The sequence below is a fragment of the Microplitis mediator genome, chromosome 10, assembly GCF_029852145.1.
Source record: "Microplitis mediator isolate UGA2020A chromosome 10, iyMicMedi2.1, whole genome shotgun sequence".
NCBI lineage: Eukaryota > Metazoa > Arthropoda > Insecta > Hymenoptera > Braconidae > Microplitis > Microplitis mediator.
Window position 1 is genome coordinate 15,779,269 of NC_079978.1, and position 20,617 is coordinate 15,799,885.

The 20,617-nt window shown below is 28.7% G+C and overlaps 2 protein-coding genes across 3 annotated transcripts in view; both read right to left on the reverse strand.

Annotated features, from left to right (window-relative positions):
• LOC130675357 (uncharacterized) overlaps nt 1-8,799 on the reverse strand; it is a 28,297-nt gene extending 19,498 nt beyond the window's left edge. The window contains exon 1 of one of the 2 annotated variants that reach the window (XM_057480976.1): nt 8,323-8,799. The gene's annotated coding sequence lies outside the window, so the exon portion shown is untranslated. The remainder of the gene's footprint in view (nt 1-8,322) is intronic. The other variant, XM_057480975.1, reaches the window with a different exon arrangement.
• A 2,548-nt stretch (nt 8,800-11,347) lies between these two features.
• LOC130676124 (MFS-type transporter SLC18B1-like) lies at nt 11,348-19,935 on the reverse strand. The gene is made up of 8 exons (XM_057482120.1): nt 19,607-19,935; nt 16,204-16,299; nt 15,827-16,117; nt 13,215-13,335; nt 12,508-12,731; nt 12,243-12,418; nt 11,911-12,079; nt 11,348-11,822 (listed from the first exon to the last, which is right to left on the reverse strand). Exons 1-8 carry the CDS (start codon nt 19,715-19,717, stop codon nt 11,508-11,510), a joined length of 1,503 nt encoding a protein of 500 aa, XP_057338103.1. The 5' UTR covers nt 19,718-19,935; the 3' UTR covers nt 11,348-11,507.
• Nucleotides 19,936-20,617: the final 682 nt, after the last annotated feature.

Consider the following 20,617-nt stretch of genomic DNA (forward strand, 5'->3'; position numbering starts at 1 on the left):
TCTTTCTGTATTCTTAATTCGTGATAACGTTCACTCGCGCATCAAAAACGAGAAAATGATTCATTTAAGTATTTTAATCTTAGTTGAAAAAAATTTATTCCTACATCATGAATTATAATATTTTGAACAAAATTATTATATTCTTTAACCAATAACACGACATTCGTATCCCAAGTATATCATTCTCTTGATTCGAAACACTAGTGACTTGATTCAAGACAGCCCTCTCATATGAAACATGTACTATTTTTTCAAGTTAAAAAAAAAATTGCCAGCGTTACTGAATATTTTTTATGTTCCAAACTCAATTTTTAAAAAACATTGACTTCGGACGGGATTGAACTCTTATCCTTTGGGTTAAAAGTCTTGTCTGTCATCCACTAGGCCAGTTCTGAGATAGTGGAACGTAAAATTTTAACTATAAATATTATAAAAAAGGTATAGAGATCTCTCTATTCTCCATAGTTTTAAAAGTCAGGTAAGGGTATTTCAAAACCAAGAGTGATATTCTTGGATAGCTCTTACCGCATATACGGCAATACACTTGAAGCAATAGTTTGAGGTTCTCTAAGTAAAAGTTTTTTTTTTTCAATGTAACAATATTGTACTTGAGTCAAGAATTTATATTTATCAATTGAAGAAATATTTTTTTGAATCCAAAATATCAACTTTAAGAAAAAAATTTCCTGGAACCAAAAAAAAATTTTTTTCTTCACAATGATATTCTTGACTCAACTAAATTCTTCATGATTTGAAAGAGTTTATTTTCTGTGTATAGTTTAAAAAAAAATAATTGGTATAACTTTATCATGAAATGCTCAATTTATTGATGCATATTTAAATAAGTTTTTGACATTTCTATTGATTAAATTTATATAGACTTCGAATTATATAGTAAACTTATTTTTTGTTTTTTAATTGACAAAAAAAAAAATGATACAGCTTGATTAGAAAGTAGGACAAACTTATAACGACAACTTACGTTAATCCTTGTAGATTTTCTTACCAATGAAAAGTTACGTAATTATTTTGTATCTTGATTTATACATATGTATATAAGTATATGTAATATACGCTCACATATGTGTAGGTTTTTTTGAACGATTTGTTTCATTGAGATTCTTTTTTATTCTCATTCATCTGACACTATATAAATATTATTCTAAAATTTATATACTTAATAGCTACTGCTGAATTAAATTATTACTAATTATTTATTTTTTAAAATTTTTTATAACACCCAGGTTCATAAAGATAAATAGTTTAAGCCGGAAAATAGATGTCGGAAGTAAAGACATAAGATTTAAAAAAAAAAGTTGTCAAGTGGTCAGACAACATTCTGAAAAACTTGTCAGTATATATGTATATAAACGTGGTACTATTTCTTTATATACATTTTCCGATGTTTTTCACGCTATATATTTTATCATGCTTTAAATTTTCTGCAGTCCACGAACCCGGAAGAAAGTAGTTAGACATTTTTATTTTTTTTTAAATAATTTATTTATTTTATATGTAAAGTGAAAATTAATTAAAGAAAAGTGATTTAGTAAATTTATCGATATTTAAATACTAATCACAGTTCTGTTATAAGAAGTAAAAGTAAGTTTTTAAAAAATTAATTAGTAGTTATAATTGAATATTCAAAAAATTGTAAAATATATTCAAAATAAATTAAACCAGAAATTTTGATTGAAAAAAATACTAATTTGTTGCCATATATAGTATGCAGTAGATAGCATATAGTTTAGGTGACTATCTGTTTATAGCTTTACGAAATGAAAGTGTGTTGGTCGATCAAAACGACCTTGTGCAGTTCTCTCTTGATCTACATTTTAATTTACATCAACCAAATTAATATAAACTTATAAATCATAAAACTTGAATTTTTTTTATTTATAAAAGTGTTAATCATATTTGAATAAAAACGGAATATCAGAACAGTTGGCCAGTTCATAATATTTATTGGACAACAAAAAAAAAACTAAACAACCGGATCAGAGAGTTTAAATTGTGAATTATTGACCTTGAATACACCACGTCATAGTACAGATGGTACCCGAGAAATTTTATAACTGTCATTATTGAGGGGGTTGTTATTATTTATTTTCTTTTTATATATTGTGAAGACAATCTCCAAATAATTTGTATACATCATTCATTTTTATATATAATTTTTCAATTCCATTCTATTTAAAAATAAAAGTACTTTTTCTTTTTCGAAATATATTTATATAATAATATGTAAGACCCTTTAAAGGTTATTTGAAATTAGTATTCAATTAAATAGTTTTTTATTTCTTTCACAATTTCATATATATTACATAAATATATATCTATTTGAAATCGGATAAAAATAAAATTAAGACAAAAAAAAGACTTTCACGAAAAATTAAATTTTCACTTCACTTAAAAATATTTTATTTTGAATTTATGATAAAAATAATTTATTAAAAAATTTTTAATCTTTGAATTATTCAAATGATGACCTGATTTAATAATTAATAATTTTTTTATAAGAAATTAAACATGCATACTTTAAGAAATGGAAAAAATATTAATTATTGTAATAAAATACTAGGACATTATAAAAACAAGAAGATAATTAATAAAGATGAGTATATTTATATAAATGTATATGAATGAAATGAAATTAAATTAAATGATTTTATTAACAATAAAATGAGTTGTATAGAATTAAATGTTAAAAATGCAATTGCTTGAATAAAGTGAGCTCCAGATGCCGAGTGTTAATTGCATAATCATCAACAAAATTACTAGTAATTATTTGTAATTATATACTAGATAATTCACGATGATATTGCTCTGCTAAAGTGTTTTTATTTACACATTTTTCTTTTTTTATTTATAAACTTTTTATTTACTTTATTATCATTAATTTATTTATATATGATTGCATTTTTTTTTCAATTTTCGATTGGCAATAAAACAAACAATTAATTTTTAATTACCTATAGTTATAATTATAATTAATTATGAATAAAAAATAAGATTCATAAGATACTGAACAAATTGTAAAAAAAAAAATATTTCCAATTCTCAAGATGATAAATGTTTCACCATAATAATTAATATAGAAAAATTTAATTTCTGTCAAGGTTATCTAAAAAATTCATTAATAATCAAACAACATTGTTTAATCGTAAAAAAAAAAAAAATTTTTATTACGATAAAAATATAATGAAAAAAAAAGTAAATAAATGAGAATAGCAAGATGATGAGAACTGTCAAAACCAAAATAAACTATTAAATCATTATTTAAAAAAATTTTTTTTCTACCTGCGTTTACTTTCCCTTTCTAGTCTGAGCGCTCCGATGATCATTTCTCGTCATCGGTAAGAAATGTCTAGGCCGTTTCTAAGCGTCTCTAGTCAGGTGTGACGAAACGGGAAGCTTGACCAGATTGGACAATAATCTTATACATTTAATACCGTTGGTCTACGGAATTATTTTTATTTATTTTATGACTTGCATTCGTTCTCACGCATTAAACACATATTTTATTCTACTTTATCATCATATCCATTAGTTTGCAAACGCTGTTTTCTTATGTTATCAATGAAAGAGGTTGCGATCTTGAATTACGATTGACAGTTGCATGAAATTTTAAATTTAACGAATAAACCGCGAAATAAAAAAATGTATCGAACTAGTAAGTGCTGATCAGAAGTACAGTTTGCGAGCTTTATCTTTTATTTAATGGATAAATTGATTAAATTTATTTACTTTTTTTAAATATTTTTTATTAAAAACCAGTAAGTACAAAGACAAGAACGATATAACAGCAGTTTTGTCGAGGCCGGCGAACGGGTCCACGCGTGCTAACCTGGTGTATGTACTGTCTAATAAGTGAAAGTGTCGCACGATCGATCGAGTCAGACCAAAGCCTGTCTAGGCGTTGGCACGCAGCTTGTTGATACTTAATAAGAAAATCACGATACAATAAAACCGATTTCACGTGCATATGTTATTTTCACATTATTTTGACCTTACTCGTTATTTTAATATAACTTGCAAATTCATAAACTTTCATTTAATATCTGTTATTATCTAGCGTAACTAAAGACCAAGAATTTCATTTATCGATACCGTAAAATAAAAAATTATATTTTTTATTTTATTATAGATAAGTTGTTATTATTGTCGGGTCAAGTAAAATACTTTTAACAAGTTTTTAATGGTTTCAAAAATGATTAACACAAAGTTCGGAATTGTCTCAAATTTGGAAGTTTGCTGATATGATCTTTTTTAGAACGAACGTTTGCATGGGAATCATCAATAAAATTTTTTTTTCCATAATTTATTTATGATATTTAAACAACTTCTTTTACACTAAAAATCGTCATATTTTAATTAAGAGTAATTATATCTTTATTTATCCACTGATAAAAAAATAACTGTTGTAAAAACAATATTTTTTTAAGTAATAGTTTTCCGATAGCATAATTTTTTTGCAGTAAGAAAATACAATTTTCCAAAAGTTTCTTCAAATTTTTCTTTAAGTGCATGAGAATTAATAATTAGTAAAAATAAATATAAATTTTCTTCTAATATAACACTACTTTTTTCAAATTTCAACAACGCATTGATTGAAATAATAATTCAATAAGGTAATTCTTATGTTACACAGAAAAAAAGAATTTCTTGAACCAAGAAAATTATAAGGAAGGCCGAAGTTATTTTGGAGCAAGAAGAAATTTTCTTGGTTCAGGAAAATTTAACTTCGTTCAAGAAATTTCAACTTCATTCAAGAAATTTTTAGTCTTCCTTAAGATTTTTTTGGTTCAAGAAAATTTACCCCTGACTTAAGATTTTTTTCTTTCTGTGTAAGAAATTATTTACTTCGTAATATTATTTTTTCTGCAGATGACCATGGTCATTAATTTATTTGCTTGATAAAACAAATTTTTTTAAGATTATTGAATTGTTTTAAAAATAATTATCAAAAATCATCAGACGTCTCGAGGACGTTTCCGGAAACTTATTTGCTTATCGTCCAAAACTTCACGAAAAAAACAAATTTCGTCCTGATAACAAAAGACGGGATAACGAAAGATTTTGTTATAATGACAAACATGATTAGCTTACGGTAACAAATCAATTTGTTATAGTAACAAATGAATTTGTGTCGTAATTAAGAAGTCGATTTGTTATGAGAACACATGATGTTTATTATAATAATATCGCCGTATTTTAAAGCCGACATTTGCTACCGTAAGTAATCTTAGCTTATGATTACAAAAATTTTTGTTAATGCTACAAATTCATTCTGTTTCTTTAACAAATCAGTTTTTTTATTGGAACAAAACAGTTTTGTTACAGTTACAAACCATTCCTTGGCCCAACAAAGAATTTGCTAGCATTACAAAAACATTGTAATCCCAACGAATGCTTCGTTATCCGTATATTAAGGCAGAATTTTGTTACCGTAAGTTATCTTATCTTGTGGTCACAAAAAATTTTTTCCCGTGTTTGATCGTAAGGAAGAATCAACCCGAATCAACTTGTGGTTGGTTTGAGATCGTTATTGTAAATTTAACCGCGAGACAGAAAATATCTATATTTAATATATTCTCAAAAAAATAAATAAATAACAGTTGAATGAATTTACCCGTTGAAAAATTATTTCGTCTATTTGCTAAACAAGACATGTATTTAAAATGGAGCAATATATGTGAATACATGTTTTGTCGTTTAATTTGGAAATACTACGTGAATACAATCACATTTATATATTGGTGTTACGTGAACACTTTAATTTAGAGTCACACAAAAAATTTAAATTATCAAATCATAATTTTCAATTCAACAGATACACCTATGTAGACTCGATTACATAAGTAATTAATTTATAATATAGTACTTACAAATCAGGTACAAGTTACGAATAAATCATATGGTTCATTGCGTGTTTGAAAAAAATTGAAATTTCTTGTATATACACGAAAAATTATTTTCTATTACAGATACATGGAAAAAAATGAACTATATAAATTGAGAACGACAAGTAGTATAATGATAAAGTGATCAGTAAATATTATCATTCTAAATAGTAATTTTTTTATTTACGATTAAAACATGAAGAATTATACAACAAGTATTAAAATTTATTGTCTATGCAAGAAAAATTACTATTTGAACTTTAAAAATCGTAACTGTTATTTAGAAAATTGACGACACGTATTATAAAATTTATTATTTGGAATGTTAAAATTCCCCATATTGACACCCGGGTTCCGAGTTATAATTTCAAATACTAATTTTTAAAGTTTATTTTTTTCCGTGTAGTATTCGACAAAATGTAATATTTATATTCAAATTAAATATCAACTTTAAAAATCTACTGAAGTTTAAAGTTTATAAAATAATGTTTTCGATTTAATAATATAATTATATATTATTAGTATAGTTTTTAACATGATTAAAAACTACTATTAATTGTAAATTGAATTGGAGTTAAAAATGAATATTTTTTACTTAAAAATAATAATTAATTTCACGGCTGATTAAAAATAAATTTAAATTATTTTTAAACCAAAAAAATTAATAAATATCTCTAATTATACTTAAAGAATTGAAAGAATTTTAAAGATTAAATTTGCAGTTAAAAGAAAGACGAGACATCACCGAATTTTAAATGGTGAAAGTAACTATCGAACGATCTCTCTTCCGAATATTGGTCCACCTTAAATTTTAACATGAAAATGCATGTCATGAAAAAAAAAATAAATAAATAATAATAATTAATGGAAACCACGTAATTTAAATATAGAACAAATTCCAGATTTATTAATTGAATAAATTTATTTAATTTTTTTTATCTTCAACTATAAATAATCAATAGCTACAATTTTTCAAAAATTTATGCTTAGTTAAAAAAATGTTTATTGCACATAAACGTAGTCATAAATAATTAATATATTAATACAAATGTATTTATAAATACGGGAAGTAATTACAGCAACGTATAATATATGATAATTTTTTTTTTTTAAAGAAAACTAAAAATTATTGTAGCAATTAAAAAATATCCAAGTGAAATAAATGATTTATATTTTAAATGGCATTTATAATTTGTTTTATGTCACCATCGGTTTAAATAGTCTACAGACCAGCACAACCGATTATATTATAGAATGTATAAGAATTTAATGTACATACCCAAGTGGCTAGTTTATACATATAGGTGTGAGTTCATGACATCATTCACCATTGTTTTATGCCAACAAAAATATATCCTTATACAAAGTGCATTAACTACTTTAAACTTAATACCTTTCTTTTCATTTTTTATGATCAAAAATGAATTATCGCACTTGCAAAAATACGGTTAAAAAATTATAATTATTTTTAAAATTATGCTCTATTCTTTTTTTTTGTTATTCATCTTATAAAATAAATCATTTTAATTTAACCTCGTGTACGTTTTCCATCATTATAGATCTAGTTTATATATACAGGTACATTCCTGGGTATAATATTTAAAAATCTAAAATGAAACCGAAACCGAAACCGTGAGAATGTTTTAAGGATTATAGGTATATATATATGAGGCCTCAGGAAAAAATATCTTCCTCTGTATCTAAATACTTTAAAGATGAGACTTTTAAGAATCTTCTAGGATTCTTAAAAAATACGTCTTAATGGTTATATTCCAGTCACGCGATTCTTTTTTTATCTTATTCTTTTTCTTCTTTACGCATATGTGTATACACTTACATATCATGTCTGTCTTATTCGTTTTCTATCCTCCCTCTGCTTTTTCCTTATACGACTAACCGACACGCGTGGAATCACAATTCAAAATTATTCAACCTGTCACGCCTCTGATCACTGGCAAAATATGTTAAGTGATCTTAAATATTTAAGTTACTGCCTTAAAAAATGTTTTAAAAACCCGTGTTTACAAACGCGCATCTTCTTACCTAGCATTGAAATCACTCCAGGATATACATTATCCATTGCATTTTTTTATTTTATTACCATATAAAGTCTCTTTATAAATACATTTAAATATATATATATTTAAAAAATATTTACCGTTGACATTATTTACGTTTTAGTTAAAAATTAAAATTTAATTATTTATAATGATAATATTATTGTAATAATAATTTAAGTTGCGGCATAAAATAATATTCATTTAAATATATATATTTATTTATTACAAAATTTGTTATTTTAATTCTACTTCATAAACAAAAATTAATTTTTTTTTAACCCAATTAAATAATTATTATGTTTATTTTTTTTATAAATATTAGGAAATTTTTTTTTTTTTTTATTTTTTTTTTTACATACCTTAGACTAGATCCTCATTGCATTGGTCACAAGTAAAAAAATCCGTAATAAACCTCACAATTATTAAATAAAACCAACAATTTAAAAAAAAAAAAACGGCATTAACAACTTAAAAAACTTCGTAATAATATTTTCCCTAAACTTATATTACACATATATACTCTATATCGCGACGTCTCCACGAGTACTGACCGATCGGGGTCGTTGGTTGCGTTGGGTAAAAAAATGTTGGCAGGTAAAAGAGAAGGGATGTTGACGCGGGAAAGATATTCGAACGGTACGGGAAAAAAAAATTCAAACGCGATGGCAACGGCGGTAGAAAAAAGTAAAAAGTAAAAATAAATGACTCAAGTACATAAAAAATAATAAAAGTGTAAAAAAAAAGTACACAGCACATACATATACAAGTTAGTGTTGGGTCTGTTAACTCTGGGTGTACAAAGCTCTCGTGAGCAATATTTGCGAGCCTTTTCCCTTCGGCAAAAGTAAAGTTGTAAAAGGAAGATTATAAGTGAGCAAAAGAGAGAAGTTTAAACGCGCTTGCGCGAACCATCTCTCTGATGTATAAAACCGGCTGGTCTAGATGGTGGGAGGAGTCCTGAACGGACCCTTGGACCTGTTCATTTTAATTCTTTAACATTTATTAACCTTTATTATACCTACTGAATGATACGAGTTATAGGTGGCAGCACTTTGTCCCAAAATAATCTTAAGGACTCGAGTGTTACTATGCAAGTGTCACTATGTAAGTGTGATGTATGTAACTTACACGATTTACCAAATGATACCATGTTGGCATGTAGACTAATGCAACCTGTTCAACACTTGGCTTCCTTCCTGTCATTCGAGCTTGGGACCCTTTTCTGTATGTGACCTCAACTTTAGAGCAGGTGTGCTACTTACTTACTTCCTTATGATCAACAATTTTTTTTTTTTTTTTATTTTACACTTACACAAGTTTATCATAAAGCAACTTTCATCGATGACATTTAACTGTTATTAGAAGTATATTATTATTGTATTTGTAATGCAAAAATAATAAGTCAATTCATTAGAAATTCATAAAACTTTTAATTATATAAACCTATGTATTGATAAACTTTCGTTAATACTATATTTAAATATATCACACCTGTTTTAAATTCATTTAAACTTTCTTAATATAATTATCGCTATTTCATATTTTAATCGAAAGATACTATTTTTATTGGTTGTTAAACTGAGTACTTTAATTTTGAAAGTTCTTTTAAAAACTAGGTCTAAATATTTTAAGTGATTTAAATTAAACTGATTAATATATGCGGCTATAATATTTTCAAATAAATTTTTATCTTTCCTATTTTGGCTGTCTAATTTAAAAAATCAGTAAGATCTAATCGTTACTTTATTTTAAATTCATCTCCGAAAATAATAAAAAAAAATTAACTTTTAAAAATTTGGCTTATTGGGTTTTGAAATTAGGCGACCGATTTCTAGTTTTAATTGTGACTTTCAAGTAATAAAAAAAAAATTCGACAATAATTTTTACAACTTCTATATTATTTTTCACTTTTATTTATTAGTTAGTCATAAAAATAAAAAATGAGCACTATCAATAATAACTACTTATAAAAAAATATGTGAGAAAAACAAAAGATTGAAATTATACACAGAAAAAAAAATAATTTTTTGCCTTAAAAAATGTTTACTCGCCCTAAGAAATTTTTCTGCATTATAAATCGAAAATAAATTTTTTTTTTGGGAGGGAAAAATTCTCTTGGGACAAAATAAAATGTTTTGGAGCGAAAAACAATTTCTGGCACCGGTAAGAAAATTTTCGTTTTCAATTCACATGATGCAAATAATTTCTTGCGTAAAGAAATCTTTTTTCTGTGTAGTTCGATCAACTTCAATGACAATAAGGACAATGACTTCTCAGATGATAAAAAGATACATAATAATAATGAAAAAAAAAAAAAAAAACACTTAACTATTCGCGTTGTAAAATAGAATCTGATGGATATGCCGATGCACATGGATAACCGTAGAGGCGCTAATTTGTCTTATATCCTTCACTTATATACGTACACATATATTCACACAATTCATTTGTTCGAGTTATTAGATATGTAGCCAAATAATCAAATGTAAAGAATTTCTTTTCCGTAATGCACATTCACATTTATATATATATAGATATATAACAAATTTCATTACAAATCTATAAAAGAAAAAAAAACCTCATTGTACAATAACTTTATCAATTGAAAAATTGTTGACCCTAAAATAGGCGTGCGCATATAGTAATTTGAAAAATATTTGAAAATATCTCTCTAAATGTTGAATATTTTATTATTGAATCATCTGGATTAAATGTATATAGACACCGGTATGTTATGTATAGCTAACAGCAGAATAGCCAACAGCTTCCGGGCGGGTCGATGCACATGAGCGAACACGGCGGTTTAGAGAATAGGGAATGTTCGTTATTGCGTTAGCACGTATGTATTGTATATACATTATATCTAACGCAATTCTTTTGCACACTCCAAGAATTGAATTTTCTTGATATATATATACTCTTATCAATTATCATACACATCGAATATATGACTGATAATCTCAAAGTTTGTTTTGCACGCCTCAAGCGCGAAAGCGCTGAGGGTGTTTTATAATCGATCTATTTTATTTTTATCAAAGATATGATTTATGATCATAATAAAATGAATGACAGTATTAAAAAAAAAAAATTAATGTGACTAAATCAGTGATATATTTTATAGCGATCATAAAGCGCACAGCGCGATCGCGCTCAAAATGTGCAAAATAAAAAAAAATACATTCAGGTTTATATTGTAATTGTTATTTCCAAATCGTTATTGACGGAAATTGAACAGATGTACAATGATAATAAGATTTGGGCTTGCTGTTAAGCTACGCGTACATTCATATTGTTTAAAGGCGCGGCAAACGCATCGGAATTTCATGTGCATTTAAAACTTGGCAATTGGCAACAATCTACGAGTGAAAATAAATTCAAGCAAAGTTAAAAATATTGTTATTGTATTATTTTGATGTTAAATTTATAAACATCTTTAAAAGTAAAAAGTCATCTGTTAGATTTGAAAATATGTACAATTATTATAGTTCAGTAAAACTTGAGCTCTAATTTAAAATTTTCAAATATTTTATTAAGCTTTATACTGTTAAGTACTTCTTTCAAATAAATATTGTTTGGCATCAAGTGATCCGTAGTTGTAACTATAGCGACCGCTGTATGATGCCCTTGACCAAGCACCAGCACGATTAGAATAGCTATTACATGCTAATAAAGAGTTCATTCCGCTAGGCCTGTCATTCGATACATTTTGATTATCAATCACTTGTCTTGTTGACAAACTTGTACTGTGAGATCTGCCGCTGTCTGTTAAAGAAACTTGTGAATTTCTATTAGAGACTATTTCTGTATATGGTTTTGGATTTCGTGAACAACAACAGACGAATATTAATGCAGTCATACCCTGTTGAAAATATTCATTGTATTTTTTGACTACTGAATGATTAAGAATAAAATATAACTTTTAATTTATATTCCGTAAGTATACTTACAACTAATAAATGAAGAAAAAATATAAACATAGAGGCATTACGGAAATTAATAGTATCCAAAAGAATGCCTCCTAAACTGGGACCAATAAAAGCACCTAGAGCAAAAGAACTTGTCCAAAGTGCACTGATCAATCCATAAGTCTCAAAATTATTTGGAAACCCGTGTGCTCTAATTGTGAAAAAAGAAATATTTAAAATTACAATTTATGAATTTTTTTTTTTTACATACTATTGTTATGAAAATAAACAGATAGCAACATCTAACTGTGAAAGGATCCAGGAATCAATAAAATAGACTTAGAAACATGCCGACAAATGGTAAAGTAACTTACACTGTTGTTGACAGAGCATCAGAGAAAGCTGCGACCAACTGAGCTGATAAACCGATTCCATGGATAACTAAACCGCAGATCGTTACCCAGATAATTGTTTTGCATGGAATAAAAGGTGCTGGTCCAATTAAAGAAAATCCAATCATTACTAAAATGCAACCCATGATAGTGACTAGCTATAAGTAATAAAAATTTAAAATTTGAAAAAAAAATAAGAATGATTAAATATATTTCATAAGAACTAGCATAACTACTCCTGAATTACTTTGGGTTGCAGTCGACGGTCACACAACCAACCCCAGGCAGGTGCAGTGAGAGCATAAGTACCTCCGTTAAGAACAAACATTAAGCCCAAAACAACGGGACTTAGCTCAAATTGACGTAAATGAGGTTCTAATGTTGCTTGAAGAAATCCAATACTCATACTGGTGGCCATTATTGAACATGTTGCTACTAATACACCAGGTATTTTTAAAACTTGAGTGTATCCTAAAAAATGTATATAGTTTATAAAGAAAAATATGAAATTTGAAGCATATTCTTTCTGATTTGAAATTTTCTAACGAATCTATTGAGTTTCAGTCAGGAAATATGCACCTGAAGATCGAAACGTTTTTCGCTCAACGAAAATGAAAAAAATTTATGTGATTTGACTGCTTAAAGGTGACGTAAAAGGTAACTTGGGGTGCAGTTTTCGGCTGACATACTAGCACCTATATGAAACATTTCAAAAATTTAAATTCAGTAGATTTTTTGTTTTCCATTTCGTTTTGCGTAAAACATTCCGATCTTCAGGTACATCGGAAAATAATATTTATTTTTGGGAATGAAACGAAAATTGTGAAATTATGCAATTATGGAACTATAACGCGCTTAAACTTTCGAAATGAATCAAAGTATTTATATAATATAATAATCTTTTTTACATCAGCTTTATATACTGAAGGTTATGTTAATGAAATTTAAACTTACCGCCGAATCTTGGGGAATCCTGATCTAAATCATTATGAACTGGAAGTATAAAAGCGGTCATGATTGCTGCAAAAATAAGAGCAGATCCTAAAACAGCAAATGGCATTGTGTATCCCCCGACCTAAAAATTACAGAACTTCAATTCGTGAATTTCTTCGACTGCTTAAGGTAATGAAAATAATATGGATTTACACTGTCCCTTATTAAAAGGAACGATTTGAAACGATTAGAAAAAAAAATTTTTAAATACTTTTTAATGCTCTTGAATACATTGAATACTTTTGAATCGTTTTTCTTATGGACATTTAATATTGCAAATCGTTTCGAATCGTTTCTGTTAATCAGGGGTAAAAAATTTTCAGAGTAAACGCGAATTAAATCCGGAGTGAATGATTCTTTTAATTTATTTGATTCCTGTCGAGTGAAATTTACTCCGAAGGGATGTGGATTAATATAAACTCCACATTATTCCGAAATCATTGCGCTGAAAAAAAAATCTCCCAATTCACTTCGCATATGCGCGCATGGAGTGATTTTTTTTTAAACTCTCGAATTTTAAGTGACGGATTGAATTCAGATTTGGATAAAATCTATATTTACTTCAAATTCACTGACGACTTTTGTCAGTGCAGTGTAAATTATATGTTCATCTATCAATAACTTTAAAATTTCGTATAGTTACAATTTTACAATCATTATTGTGACATAAATTTAAGATTGTATCATAAATGAAGTTATGGTTTTCTAACTTGAGGTCACATGGGGTCCAGTGGACCCCAGCAAAACTTTGGGGCTGTTTTATGGTTAGAACGTCATTTAAAAATTAGATTTATTGTGACATCTGCTATTCCTTGAACCTAATACAACAAGTTTCTGCATGTCTTTGGCCGATTTCTTCACTCGTAGTTATCCTACAGTTAAAATTATTCCGTAGTTAACATGAGTTCACTGGAGATTTTTCAAGTTTAAGAATTAACCCTTGATTATTTTTGTCCTAAGGATAAATATTTGGATGACTAAATATTCGACGCTTTCATCGTAGAAACAATAAAGAATACTGTTGGAATATTTTGCATTCTCTTTCTGATAGCATTAACAAATAATTCGTAACTCATGACTTTAACTAGTACAGAGTTGAAAGTAGTAGAGATTCTTCAGGTACATACGTAAAATTTTGTTCTATAGGACCTCTATAGTAATAACAACCCGAGAAAAAATTTTCTGACCTGATCAGACATGAACAGACATGAGTCATCAGCCCTGATCAAACATGAAAATTGACCGGGCATGAACTGGCCTGATCAGGTCTGTTTATATCTGACCAGACCTTCACGCTTCAGACATGATCATGCCTGTTTATAGTTGGTCAGACATAAACAGGCATGTCCATGCATGATCAAGCCTGAACGTATTTCACGTTTCAGACATGACCATGCACGATCATGTCTGACATCAGACATGAACAGGTATGAACAGACATGATCATGGCTAATTTCAGGCCTGATCATACATAAACAGGCATGATCACGATTGAACATTTTTTCCCGGGAAACTCTAGTTTATCTCTCTCATGAAGAAATCGGCCATTAAGTCTTTATGGCGTCAGTTAACTTGCAGACCCAGATTAGTGCGGACGTTTTTTGTTGTTGTGGAGTCCAGTAGATCCCTTGTGATCATAGTGTGACAAAATTTTGAAAATTTTTTGTGAAATAAAGGGATTTTTTTTGTTCAGTTATAATTATTGATATCGTAAGTATTATAAATACAATTAAAATGTTTTTTTTTGGCAGTAGATACTAGTTATAAAATATATTCATATATGTAGATTAGACTGGGTCAAAAAATTAACTATTTTTTTTTTTTGACGATACTGCGAAAATATTATTTGGGATGACAAAAAAAAAAAAATTATTGTGAAAATTTGAGCCCTTAATATTGATATTAAGAGGTGTATTATCATCGCAATTTTTGATTTTTTTTGAATGAGCGGGTTTTTGTCTCATAACTCTGAAATAATCGAGATAAACAAAATAGTCTTTAATACATTTCTTGTAGGAAATTAAATGCTCTACAAAAAAGGTCTGATTGATATTTTTTTTCAGATGAACCGTTTCCTTATAATCGTGCCTTGAACATTGGTATGATTTTAAAATTTGATTGTTCAACTTTGAAATTTTGTAATTAATGTAAAAATCAGTTTCCGAAAAAAAGTCAATGAATATTCTCAAAGGAAATTAAATGGTTTACGAAAAAAGTCTCTTAACAATTTTTGCTAAATTCACTCCTTCGCAAGTTATTCAAGGTTGAAGTTGAGTCAAAACGACAAAAAAAATATTGAATTACTTAAAGGGAATGTTGAATTAAAGTTTAGCATAAGATTTAAATCAATAACTCAAATAGGACGCCAATAGGAACTCTTTTTCTGTGTGGGGTCTGCTGGACCCTATGTGACCGTTACATTATTATTTAGAGGTCTGACCGCTACGGGTTAATTTATTTAAAAAATGTAAATGACTCATAAGTAAAGATCGTTAATTAAAAATAAAGCAATTTTATTTTTTAACAATGATTAATTATAATTCACTTTAAAATTTTACTCATTTAATAGATACCTGATATAAAGCGCCACCGACAGTTGGTCCAACAATGAGTCCTAATCCAAAAAATGTTTCGAGACTTGCAAATGTGGTAGCAACATTTTCAGGAAATTCTTTTGCAATTATAGCGAAACTGGCAGTTAGAAAAGCAGCATTACCTAATGCTTCAACCATTCTTATAACAAAAGATAGAATTATAAAAGGATAATGTCCTTCAACTTTATCTAAAAGTCCAAAAAATATAGCACAAGTGCCTGTAGTTAAAATTCCACCGTGTAAAAGTAACTTGGGCCCAATTTTATTTAACTGTAGAGAAAGATAAGTTATTGAATTTTAACAAATTTATTTTTTTAAATATTGTAATATCATGATTTAATGAATATCTCACTAACGTTTTGTCCATAAATTGGGCTGATGAGAAAAACAATGAGCTCAAAAATGCCAAAAACAAGTCCATATTCTGACGGTGATGCATTTTTTTTCTCTGCCTAAATAAAATAAATGGTTACATCCTTTATTTCAATAATACATATATATATAACATATAATTATCCTTCTGAAAATAGTTAAAATTGCTTCCTAGGACCTCAAAACGTCGACATCTGATGAAAACTCGATTTTTGGAAATCGGGGGAAACCAATAACTTCCCGAATTTTTGAAAATTAACAATTTTTTTAGCGGCAAGTTAAAAATGTTAAAATTTACTCAAATTATCAATACTTTTTACTGTTTCAAGTATTACTGCGGCTTCCGGGTGTGATTTTGTTGTATATTATAAAGTATAAGATTAAAACATAGGAGTGATCTGTTAAAATATACTCATGACAAAGAAACAAAGTACAGGGTAAACATAGAGTTTTTCAAATTTCCAATAGTAAAAATTATTATTTTGAATTGTATAGTTCCATTGGCAGGATGATATTTTTTAGACTGATTATAGTAAAAATTAAAACTTAGACCATAAATTTTAAAGTTTCAAACAATAAAAATCTCTAACTCGATATGTATAATTTCATAGTCGATCGTTATTTTATCTTATGCAACCATAGTAATAATTTTGGTTCTAAACCTTCATTTTGATTATTTCAAATAGTAAATATTTATTTTTCTTGTTTTATTTTATATTTGTTTTTTTTTTTAATTTTTTATTTCCGGCTTTTACCGTTGCTCTCGTAGTACAAAGGTTCTATTCGGGTTTCTGATTTCACCTTCCCCCCTCTCCCTTCTCCCATTGTCTGTTTTCTCATCGTCGTGCATCTAATTGATTGCATCCTTGTCTGTGTTATAAATAACTGATTTAGTCGGTACAGTATATGGTTGTTCGAATTTTTATATGAAAAATCATAAGAAAAATTTCAGCCGATTAACGGGCTAGAACCGCCGACCTTTCGCGAACAGAGTCCAGTCTCTGGCAGAGCGCTCGGCCACCGCATGCGTATGAGAATTGAAAGTTATTTTCGTACTTAAATAGATGACGGTAGCGCATGAAATTTTACTGCATCAAACAATAAAATTTGCTGAGGCTGATACATACTTTTTACAAATTGACGAAGTATAATTACAGTTTCACATAGTCAATCTTCATTGATTTCAGTGAGAATATTTAATATTTGCTTTCATAATAAATATCCGTGAAAATTTCATTTCATTATCATTAAATTGTCAAGTGTTGACTAGTATTAAATTTAGAAAACAACTCCTGGTAAAGTTTCTTATTTAAAGGACTTTACAAAATAACTTCTGACTAAATTTATTATTTTTCTCCCCTCCGGACGAAAAGTGTCAACTTTTGTTCCGCTGTGCAAAATGAAGTTGCCGCTTTTCGCCTCCGTCGAGGAGAAAAATAGTATTGACACCTTGGGCAGTAAATAAGAAAGCCTCAGATCACATGTTTGTTATTCACTTGGTGATGACGGTAGAGGGCAATCTTTTAGTAGTTGCCGTCTTAGATCCAAGTGGGATAATGTGGAAGAAACCCTTTTTAGGGTAATGAGTTATGCTGCAACTCACCACTTATCTGCAGCCTGTAGACCAATACGGGGAATTGGTATCATGGGGGGCCCCATTCCAAGCCCCATTTCGGCCAGAGTCTCTTTATTTCCTGAGATAGAAGGAGTGTGGGGCCCGAGTGAGGTAGGACTCGTGGTGGCTGTGGTTAGATACCACACGCAATGGGGATTTTTGATTATACTCCCGGTAAATGTCCACTCTTGGTTTCGGTCGAGAGTGTCGTCTGGGTAGAAGATGGGTGATTACGCAGCGCGAGTATGTCCACAAAGGCGAAGTATCGGCCTCCCGTCAAACGGAGGTGGGCTTAACGACCCCGTTACATTAATTAATCCCATGTTTATCCCCCCAAGCTGCTTTGAACTTTGATTTGTCTTGAATACTACTAGCTTGGGGAAAGTAGAAAATCTAGAAGAGGACGAACAAGCAGATAATTGATTGTTGGGAACCCGAAGATAACAGTGGAGGAAGCCCTTTACATAAGGTATGAAAAGAACTTGCGTCCCACCACTAATCTGACGCAAGCAGTTGACCAGAGCTGGAAGTCTGGTACCATGGGGGATCCATTCCAAGCTCCACTTTGACCAGAGTCTCTCTATTTCCTGAGATGGGAGGAGTGTTTGGGTCCAAATGGGGTCGGACTCGTGGTGGCTGTTGGTGAGGCACCCACATGCGGTGCATGCCTAAAGGGTAAGCTAATGTGAGCTTATGTTCATATTTCGCTTTTATAATATATGATGGAAATTGATTATATAAATAGGGACCACGCAACGCGAGTATGCCCAAAAGGGTGAGGTATCGGCCTCCCGTCAAACGGAGGTGGGCTTAACGGCCCCGTTACATTAATTACCCTGGTTAAAAATACTGACTGAAAAGAATTAAAAATGATAAAATTTGAATTCTTTTCAATAATTTCAATTCTTTTGTTTGTATATATAGATATACAGTTTGCATGGAGTAGCCGCTTCTCAATTCTTTTCAATCAGTATTTTTAACCAGGGTAATCACATGTTTGTTGACCTCGGCTTCGCCTCGGCCAACAATTACATGGGATCTGAGATATTTCTAACTGCCCTAGATGTAAAATATACTATTTCTTTACACCTCGGTCGAAAGTACGTATTTCCGGCATTAATTTCGAGGCAGAAAGTCTGACGTTCATGCATTGGTAGAACTATACACGCACGCCACCTGTAACAGCGCATCGATACAGGCAATTTTTTCGTACTTTTGACCGGCTATTGATGAAAAATAGTACACACCAAACGGGCAGAAGTTTCAAAGCCATGAACTGCGCAATATGATGCGAAGGAGTTTCAAACTTTCTGCCCTTGAAGTGTAATATACTATAAGCCATTAAAAATATCCAAGTAAAATAATATACCGTGTAATTGCATCGTTGATTAAATTTCACTAACCATCTAAATAATTTTAATTTCGTATCATTGTCATTAAAAAGAAACGAATATTATTAAGTCAACAGTAATAATTACATATAAGATTATTTTCCTTAGCTTTTTCTTTTCTTTTTATATATAATTTAGATTTTTCTTTGTATTTATAAACTCAAAGCTACATAAGATCTTTGAAATTATTTTTCACTTATACGATGAAATCTGTTATTGTACTGTAAATTTTACATTTATTGCATCATTTAATTTTAATTATCACTCTATTGACAGAATTATATATTTCATTAATTCGTTGCTAATAGGATTTATTATTCCATATACTGCACATAGATCGTTTCTGTTTTAAATGAACTTTAAAATTTCTTAATCACTCACCTCTTGAGGATAAAACGGTGCTTGTAATGATACACAGATAGCATTAGCAAAATCTGCAATACTGATAACAATAAGAGTAAGCCACTGTCTTTTAGTAAAATGGCCTACCATTTTTCAAAAAAATTAATTTCACGTTATTTTAAAATTATTATTTGAATAAACAATAATAAAAAAGACAATAATCAATCGATAATCAATATTAAATTCAATTTAATAAAAAGAATAACATTCATATGAATAATTGATAAAAAAACAATGTGAAAGAACTGCTATTTTGTACTGACTTTAAAATGCTGCACTTAAAACGAAATCGCACTGCTCTGTTTGTGTCGACGTTATCCCTTATAATACATACTTTAAACTTAAAAGTGACGCCAGGGTTAGAGTTCGAATGATATGGGACTAAATGATAGTACTAATTTATTATCGAAACATACAGACTAAGCGTGCGTGCTCTTTTGCCGGATATCCTAATATTATTTATACCAACACACTTTATTTGAAAAAAGAAAAAAAATCACGTCATTGAATGTTACTAAATATATCTAATTAATTTATGATAAGAAAATTAGTTTAAAATACAGGTCAGAAAATTACATATTCATAAATATGATAATATAGAAGAAGTTTTAATCCAAATTTTATTATTGATGTATTCTTAGTTTTATACAAAGTAATAACATGTGATAAAAATATCATTATTAACAGATCACTGAAAAATCTGAAAAACCTTTGACCCTGCGGGCTACTTAAATGTATACTTGTTTTTTTTACAAAGCAAGGGTTGAAAATTCAAAGACATGTTGAATTTTAATATTTTAATTATAATTTTCATTATACTTATTTAAAAGTTCAAATGCTTGTACATGAAATTTCTGCGCATGACGAGCTGCGCGTTCAGTAATCAAGGATTGTTTGTGTCATGGAGAATAGAGATCTGAGAAGATATAATTATATATGCTTATATCTAGCAAGATCAAATATTTGAATGTATTTGAATATAAACAGATA

Bases quoted from the DNA above. Each gene is read 5' to 3' on its own strand.
- LOC130676124 (XM_057482120.1), bottom strand. From the start codon at position 19,717: ATGGTAGGCCATTTTACTAAAAGACAGTGGCTTACTCTTATTGTTATC. The intron at 12,732-13,214 runs GTAAGTTTAAAT...TACATTTTTTAG, and splicing joins GGATTCCCCAAGATTCGGCG to GATACACTCAAGTTTTAAAA. The intron at 12,080-12,242 runs GTAAGTTACTTT...TTTCACAATTAG, and splicing joins GATGCTCTGTCAACAACAGT to AGCACACGGGTTTCCAAATA.